Source organism: Rhagoletis zephyria, unplaced genomic scaffold, assembly GCF_001687245.7.
Source record: "Rhagoletis zephyria isolate East Lansing unplaced genomic scaffold, Rhagoletis_zephyria_1.1 Rzeph_scaffold_00118, whole genome shotgun sequence".
Lineage (NCBI taxonomy): Eukaryota > Metazoa > Arthropoda > Insecta > Diptera > Tephritidae > Rhagoletis > Rhagoletis zephyria.
In genome coordinates, this window is record NW_016157202.1 from 226484 (window position 1) to 236069 (window position 9586).

The 9586-nt window shown below is 37.5% G+C and overlaps 1 protein-coding gene across 1 annotated transcript in view; it reads left to right on the forward strand.

Annotated features, from left to right (window-relative positions):
- Positions 1–9586, forward strand: part of Gnmt (Glycine N-methyltransferase) — a 148013-nt gene that overhangs the window by 76472 nt on the left and 61955 nt on the right. Inside the window, exons 2-3 of the mRNA XM_017634978.1 lie at positions 6233–6360; positions 6414–6670. Of these exons, the coding sequence (XP_017490467.1) occupies positions 6233–6360; positions 6414–6670 (385 nt within the window). The remainder of the gene's footprint in view (positions 1–6232; positions 6361–6413; positions 6671–9586) is intronic.

Sequence of the window (9586 nt, forward strand, 5' to 3'; positions counted from 1 at the left end):
ACACATGCATTTACATATGTATGTACATACAAACGAGCACCAATTAATTTTATTTAAAGAAATGGCGTGTCGTCTATTTCCGCTGTAGCAAACGTAGTACATAGGGCGACATCTAGATGTCATCTACCTCGCCCTATTCACTACAGATGTCGCCCTATGCACTATGCTTTGTTATAGGAACATTTCAAAGCAAAGCTTTATGGTGTCGGACACACAACATTGAAAGTTTCTGGATCTACAACATTGAAAGTTTCTGGACACACAACATTGCAAGTTGATAAAAGTGTTGTAAAAAGTTTAATAAGAACAATTCTTTGTGCATACATTTGAAAAAGACGTTTTCGGGTAGGACATGAAGTTTTTTCAGACCAAAAGGGACGTTTTCTCATGCCGAAGACCTGGCAACACTGGCTCTATAGTAGTTTTTCCAATCCTAAAGCCACACTGATAAGGCCTGCTCAGTTCATTGACGGTGGGCTTCAGTCTTTCACACAATACGCTCGATACGACCTTGTAACCTATGCTTAGAAGGCTGATCCCGCGGTAGTTGCCGCGAATGGCGGGGTCGCCTTCTTGTGGATTGGGCAAAACGTACCTAAATTCCAGTCGCCGGGCATGCGTTCGTCTGATCATATTCTGCATGAGAGTTCATGCATGCACCTTATAAACTCCTCGCCTCGCTTGCATAGCTCAGCTGGCAGGCTGTCAGCTCCAGCAGTTTTGTTGTTTTTTAACCGCGTTATTGCTATCCGTACATCGTCATATTCAGGCGGAGGAGCATCGACTTCTACTTCATCGACTGCGGGCTCGGGTCCTTCTTCTCCTCAACTTTCCATGCTGCTACCAATTAGTAGGGTGGAGAAATATTCCCTCCATAATTTAAGTACGTTCTGAACATCTGTAACTAGGTCGCCATTGTTGTTCTTACCGGAGTACTTTCTGGTATTGAAACCTTCCGTATTCGGCCTCTCTCTTTTTATTGCAGCAAATATGTCTCGCTTCCCTCTTGAGATCCCTATAGCGGTCCCACATTGCGCGCGTTGCGCCCGATCGCATCTTTCTTCTCTGCAGCCTCCTGACACTCCTCATGGTATCAGTCGTTGTTTCAGCTTGCTGAAACCCGACATCTTCTTCGGCGGTACTTAATGAGCGGGAAATGTGGTTCCACTGCTCACATATGTAGATGTAGAGAGAACTCTCTCTGAGAGGAGGTGTGAGAGTCGTGTAGCGAATGAATTGGCTGTCTGTTGTGATTGCAGCTTTTTGACGTTAAGCTTTCCTTGCATATCTGGCGCACATTTTTTGCTGCACAGAGGCGGGTGCGTATCTTGGCTGCAACAAGATAGTGGTCCGAGTCTATGTTTGGCCCTCGGAATGAATGCACGTTTAAAACACTGGAAGCGTGGCTTCCGTTTATCACAACATGATCGATTTTGTTTCTCGTTTTTTGATCCGGAGACAGCCACGTAGCTTGATGAATATTTTTATGCTTGAACCTAGTCCTCCATGGCTCCGGCGAAGTCGATCAGCCCCAGTCCGTTGTTGGACTTTTCGTCGTGGATTCTGAATTTTCCGAAGGTGGTTCCAAAGATCCCTTCCTTGCTCACGCTGGCATTGAAGTCGCCAATAACGATTTTATGTCCTGGCGGGGCAGCGCTCGTACGTGAACTCTATACCTCTTCCTTCTCTTCCGTCGGGGCATGGGCGCAGATGAGCGAGATGTTGAAGAATATCACTTTGATGCGGACGCTTGTCTACTGGGGTGAACTGGGGATACTCGGCGACGGAGTCTCTCTCCCGCCGTAAATCCAACACCGAATTTTCGCTTCTTTACATGGCAGCTGTAGTATACGTCGCAAGGCCCCAGGCATTGCTTGCCTTGCCCAGTCCAACGCATTTCATGGATGATGTGAGCTTTTGCTCTTACGAGGACATCAATCAGCCTGGCAGAGGCACTTCCCCGTCTCATCCGGCGGTCTCATCTGAGGCATTTCTTCGCTTCTTCCCCGGAAGGGGTTTTTACTTGGCGGGTCCCAAACCAAGCGCAAAACCCATTGCTGGGACGGGGGTGGTATCGCAACCAAATACACTATATCAACAGTGAGCCGCTTGCTCCAAGACAGACACCCGCTTGCAGCCGCACCTTCTGGTGAACAGACGTGGCACACTTCAGTGAGCCCTTAAACCGAATAAGTCGGAGTGGCCCCACCGAAGCTCCCTCTCTTTCTGCCGTGACCCAGGGCTCCACTTGGATTGGTACGCGCATGGGTTGCTCATGGGTTGAGTATAGCCGTGTAACCGTAACTGCCTTTCAGCGAGGCTGGCTGAATTTCCAAAGTGAAAAAGGGTGATTTGTCAAAAATCAAATTAAAACTACATCTACCAAAAACTTTTAATTATCCTCCGAAAATCAATGAATGGATTTCTTCTGCTTAAACTAACGGAGTAAGCTAATCATTAAAAAATATATTTCGCATCAAATTAAGAATTAGACTCTTTAACTCAATTAGAAAAAAACGGCTTATCAGAAGATCGCGCGGGAGAATTGGAAAACGTTTATCCATAGTTCAGCGAATGCAAGCTATGGCAAGACTTAAGCCGTATCGAGTATTAATTTATTTATTTATTTACCAAAATTATGTTAGATTAAGTAAATTTTATAAAAACCGCACCCATTTACTCTACCCCAATGTTCCCACCAAATGTGGTATTTTTCAATAATGACCAAAAAACATGTTTAAAACTTGACTTCGGTCAGCTCCCACGTTAAAAGTTTTAAGCTAAAATGAAAAAAGGGTGATATCCTCTTAAAACTAAATTTATAGAAGTTAACACAGTTGTCAAAGGGATATGAAATGACGAGAGAATGGAAACAGTCTCATTAAAACTCGATCAAAATGACCCCAAAAATATGCTGCGCTTTCGCATAGTGTTAAGCCATTGTATCATTTTAGACCGTCAGTAAAGTAACTTTAAATCGGTTTGAAGCCACAGATGTGAATAAAGTTCTGGAAGTCATCAATTTACGAATATGTCCTATTTACGTCAAATCGAAAAATACACGGTATTTACTCAAAACAAAATTAGTAGAGATACGCGAACTATGAAAAAAACGTTAACTAAAGATAGTTTAGTGGAACAAGTGTATTACTCAAGATTCTAGGACGGGTGTAGAGAAAATTTTTTATTTATCCAAGCAAAATATGAATCTTTCGCAAACATCTATCTATAGCGGAATACTCTAGGACGGGTGTAGAGAAAATTTTTATACCCGAGCGCTCTTGTGCAGAAGGGTATTATAACTTTGTTCACATAACGGTTGTTTGTAACAGGCAAAACGAATCGAGATAGATATAGACAAATGTATACATAAATGATCAGAATGAAAAGAGAAATCGATTAAGCGGTGACTGTCTGTCCGTCCGTCCGTCCGTCCGTCCGTCCGTCCGTCTGTGCACACGATAACTCGAGTAAAAATTGAGATATCTTAACGAAACTTGGTACGTGGACTTCTTTTGGGCATAGGACGGATGGTATTGAAAATGGGCGAAATCGGACAATAACCACGCCTACCTCCCATATAACGGTAATTTTCAGAAATACGAAAAGTGCGATATTTTAGTAACTACTGAAGATAATTCACTCAAAATTGATATTTACAATGAGTTTTAGACGAAAAATAAGAATATTAAAAAATTTTGGCAAATGGGCGTAGCCACGCCTACTTATGGTTACATGTGTATATCTTGGTAACCGCTGCACCAATTTCTTCCAAACTTGGCACAGTTGTTGGTCCTGCTACAACATACCAAATGGCCGAAAATTTTTAAAATCGGACAATAACCACGCCCACATCCCATATAACGGTAATTTAGAAAAATACGAAATCCTCGATAAATCAGTAAATATTAAAGCTAATTTATTCAAAATTGATGGTTGCAACAATTTTTTACCAAGAAATACGCTTATGATACAATTTTGGAAAATGGGCGTGGCACCGCCCACTTATGATCACATATATGTATCTCGCTAACCGTTCTAGCAATTTGAACCAAACTCGGTATGGTTATTGTGCTTGCCACATAAAAGCAAAGCGTTGAAAATTATTGAAATCGGACTAAAATTACGACCGCTTTTCATATAACGGTATATTTCAGAAATGCTTGAAACTGCAATATTTCGAAATTTAAGGACGCTAATTTACTTAAAATTTATACACCCCGGCTTATCGTGTAGCGGTAGCTTTCGGAAAGGTGGAAAACATATATTTAATAATTGCGCCGGGTATTTAATGTTCGGCTCCGCCCGAACTTAGACTTTCTTACTTGTTTATTTATCCAAGCAAAATATGAATCTTTCGCAAACATCTATCTATAGCGGAATACTTGCCTTTATTTTAATATATTAAATATTTTTTTCTGAAAACCTGTTTAAAAGATATAACCCATTTCATGCGTACCGATTTTGAGTGAACTATGCTTTATATATATACATACATGCATACATATCGCACGTTTAATATTATAACGAAGTATTTCAAAATTTCAATTTTGTGGGAAACGCAATCAAAGTTTTATCAGTTCATACAGTTGGTATACAAAATAACAGATGGAAAGACACATATCTTCCCCATATTTGGGAAGTTTGGTTATCTGTTAGACTGAACATATTCTACTTATCGTCGTTTAAAGTACAAAACCGCGTATCGTCATTCTGCAAAAATGCGTAACTGGCATTTGCTTCCAAAAATTGGATTTGCTCACACAAGCTCTTGGCTGAATCTTTATCCATTCGTCCTGAAATATACTAGCCAGAAATGCGATTGTTTTATAAAAAAGAGAACCATTTTGAAATATGAGTGTTTGTACTACATATCTAGAAAATAATTTATACAACCTCACATACGCGGTTTTGCATTATCTTGATATGCGGTGTTGCATTTTGTTCATACGCATGCTTGTGTGATGAAATCTCCAAAAACGCAAATTTTGAGCTAAATCTCTATATTATTAAACGTGCGATATGTACATACAAACTTAAGTATGTACACATATAGGTACATAGCCGTATGCATTCTCGGAGTTTGCATAATAGAAAGTCAAATTCATTTGTACGGCATTTCCTTTTACTCTTAATATGCCTAGATCTATGCAACCATTTGCAATAGCAAGTCAACACGGGGTGCTTCTAATGAAATTCAACATTTTCTGCTGCAATACACATGCTAAGCCCTACCGAAACCAAAGATGTATACATAACGCTCGTATCTTTCTTCGAACCAAAAACTGCATATTACTGCGAAAAACCCCGTTTCGCTGTATCTCAATTTAAAAATAAAACCATTTTTATAGTACAGTATTTTTGAAACAGTTTTCCAATAAAATAAAGGAATTTCGGGTAGTTTGTGTACCGCTGTAAACCCCTAGACAAAATGGTGTGTCTATAAGAAGCCATGTATGTATATCCAAATTTCTCACTTTCTACAAAAATTAAAGGTGCACAACAACAATATTCTAGTTTTAAAAGATACTATTCTCGATAAGTTCTTTGGCCGATTCTTAAATGAAGTATTCTTATTTAGTTATTTGATTATGGCATCGGCCAATTCTTTGCCGATTAAATCCTGAATATAATTTCATTTTAAGAACAAATGCTTTTAAAAAATTTTATAATAACAAAAGTAAAAAAAAGTATTATATGGGCTGTATGCAGCTCTCAAGAAAACGGTCAAGAAAATTTTGCCATTATTTCGTGTGTGTGTCTAAGGAATTTTGACATTTTTGATACTTCACAGCCTGTTGCCTCACTCTTTCCTCCAGAAATAATGGACGGGCATATATTTCTGTTGCAAACCTGGGCTGCCTTGTGCTCTTTTTTCACAAAAAACTTTAGAAAACCATAGTAGAAAGCGTAGTAAATTTCTTAAGAACTGCGTACTGCCTTAAGGAAATTTGACTCAAGAAAATTTCTTAGCCATTTCTTGTACGTGATTTTATATGGAGTTTTTGCTTTTCTTGAGAGCTGCATACAGGCCTATACTGCGAAAAAGGGTACAGATCCGAGCGTTATGTATACGCATCAAAAACTGTAAATAAAACAAAAAGAAACTCAATCTTTTGCGAAATACGTTTGGTTTACAAAAAACTTATACATATGCACTTACATACATACATATGCACGCTAAAGTACTTATTCACGTTTTTCTTCACCCTATACATATGTATGTATGTAGCGTTGATTCTATTATGCTACTGGAGGAAGGCTATGATGTGGTCTCGGTGGATGCCTCAGACAAAATGCTGAAATACGCTTTGAAGGAACGTTGGAACAGGCGAAAAGAACCAGCATTCGATCGGTGGAGTAAGTAGTACATTTTAAGATCTTCAAAATACTACTACTGATTACTTTAACAGTTATAGAAGAAGCTAACTGGTTGACGTTGTACGAGGATATACAACCAATTGTTGGAGATGGGTTTGACGCTGTTATTTGCTTAGGAAATTCATTCGCCCATCTAATGGATAATAGCGGTGATCAACGCGAACATAAGCAGGCCATTCAAAATTTTCAAAAATGTCTTAAGCCAGGTGGAATTCTACTTATAGATCACCGAAATTATGACAATATTCTGGAGACGGGAGAGACTCCATCAAAAAGCATATACTATAATGTGAGTATTTCTTTTTTTATATCGCATTGAGAAATGCTGTTATTTGTAAATATTATCAATCACACAATCTTTGATAAAACTTAGGATTCTTAAAAGTTTTGTTATTTATAGTGCTTATTAAAACATTGAGAAATTAGCCCTTTGAGATTTTGACCTTGATTTACTAGTGGAGCCACGAATCGAAATCGCGTCCAATAAATAGTTATTCTCCATTTGTCGGTCGGTAATTTGACTCAGCGCTATACCGAAAGTAACGTAAGCTGGCGAACCGTCCTCCTTTGAGGAAGATTGTCCTCCTCAAACGTGATTTGCCCTCCTCAAAAATTTTGTCCTTCTCTGTCCTCCTTTTGAGCAAAAATGTCCTCCTTGTCCTCCTTTTCAAGTTTTGAAGCAGCGATGAAATTTTCTAAAAATTTCGTTCAGAATATTATTATTTCTAAATTGTACACAATCATTGTATTTAAAAGGCGTATACACTGTTCAATTTTCAATTTAATGATGTAAACTTTTGATTCGACTAAGAAGACTTAAAATAAGTATGGTCGCTGCATTGAAGCGCAAATTTGCTTAAAATTTTTTAGAAAATGTGTTATTTCACATCCAAGTACATAACCAACAAGTAATATTTAAGCAAAAAAACAAGACTGACTTCAATTCTCATTTAAAAGTTTAAGATTATCGTAAATCTCTTCATGATCCAACGATCGGGTTTAAACCAAATTATAATGGGACTACCTCTGAGGTAACATATTTCCTTTAAAAAGAGAATTATAGAAATCGGTTAACGTGGTCCAAAGTTATGCGATAACACACATAAAAAAAAATAAGTAAATAAATAAATATTCCGACGAATTGATAACCTTCATCCTTTTTGTGAAGTCGGTTAAAAATAATAACACACGCTTTTGCGGTTTTCCCCCTTAAAAAACTAATCAGCGATTTGGGTACGTATAGCTACCACGCTGCCAAAAAATAATAAAAAATTTCATCACGAAATTTTTTCGAGAAGATAACTTTCATAATTTTTCTTAGTATTACCGTGCATTGCTAGCGTTAACTTCGTAAACTCTCTATGAGTATTATTACAAAAACTATTGTAAGTAAAAATTGTATTATTTTTATTTATTTTTAAAAGAAATATAATTATAAATAATTATATTACATTGCAGAGGCGCTAGCGACAAAGGCTATCGGCCTGAACTTAAACTAAAGGATTTTTTATACTAGTATTATATAAAATATCCCTAGCTACAATTCTAAAAACGTATGTATGTATGTTTATTAGATTTGATATAAAAGATTGTTTTGGTATATAAAGTTGTAAACTGCTTTTACATTTTCGATAGAAAAACTTTTTAATAAATTTGTTGGCGTATTATTTTGAAAAATATTATTCCTAGCAATAGAAAATTTTGGACATTGGTCTAAAATGTGATTAATGGACAATGTACAGTTGCATCTGGTGCAAGTTGGTGGTATCTTTCCAGTTAATAGATGTTCGTGAGTGATTTTCGTGTGTCCTAGCCGGCATCTTGTAAATATCTTTAGTTGTTGTATTGTAGCTCCCTGTGGGATAGTGGGCCTACTCCGATTTGGGTTGACGTGAGTGTAAGCATGTCGATACGTTGCCCATTTGTTCTCCGTTTTTACTTTCATAAGCGATTTGACTTTCCGGACGATGTCAGATTTGATGCCGATGTCAAAGTATATGCTCGGGGATTTGCTAATGTTTTTTGCTGCTTCATCTGCAAGTTCGTTGCCACTTATTCCGCAATGTCCTGGAACCCACATTATTTTGATTCTTGATTTGCATTTAATAAGCATGGACCGTGTTTTTTCTATCAATGGTTCATTATTTCTTGTGTTTTGTAGGGCATTTATAGAGGCCTTGCTATCCGTGCAAATTATGTGTTTACCTTTAACTGTGGTTGCGTAGTCGATAGCTACGCTAATCGCCAGCGCTTCGAGGGCTAAGATAGAGCTGTGGGCGAACAGAAGTCCGGATTTGATGAGTGCCCCTTTTTCTGAAACTACTGCAAAGGACGTATTGTATTCATCCTGGGAGCCATCTGTGTATAAAAATCTCCAACCTTTGGTACTCAACTCATGTTTTATCTCAAGAAAAGTATTTCTGTATAGTAAAGGAGGAGTGTTTTGCTTTGGATAAGTCAAAAGCTGGTTAATAAAAGTAGCTGGTAGTAGGTTCCAGGGTGGAAATTGATTTGTGGCTTTTCATGCACATTGGTAAAAGTTCTAACATGTAACTCTCGACGTGCTGGAAAAGAACCAAAGATTTATTTTAATTTAATATACCTAGATATTTAAAAAAATAACTTAATTATTGGAAAGGGTAAAAATTAGATTTCGCAGTCTTGTATAATCCAATCGAAAACAGCTCAATTTTGCTATCATACTAAAAATCAACCTCCACTAAATTTTCTGCAAATGAAAATCTGGTTGTCAAGTTAACAGGCAGGCAGTGTTTATCAAGATAACAGCTGTCTCCATTGACAATACATATATTTACGGTGACCATATTTATGAAAGCCAAATACAGGATAAAAGTAATTTTGCAAATTTTTTTCAACACTTTTTTCCCTGAAATAGTATCGTTATAGTAACATCACAAATTTGGAGTATAATTTTCTCGAGATGTTTACCCCGTAAAATTTGTTAAAAAAATTCGTTAAATTTTAGTATAATAAAGTTCAACTTTAAGTCGATAAGGCTTACCACTAATTTTTGGAATTTTTATACCCGAGCGCACTTGTGCACAAGGGTATTATAACTTTGTTCACATAACGGTTGTTTGTAACAGGCAAAACGAATCGAGATAGATATAGACAAATGTATACATAAATGATCAGAATGAAAAGAGAAATCGATTAAGCGGTGACTGTCTGTCCGTCCGTCCGT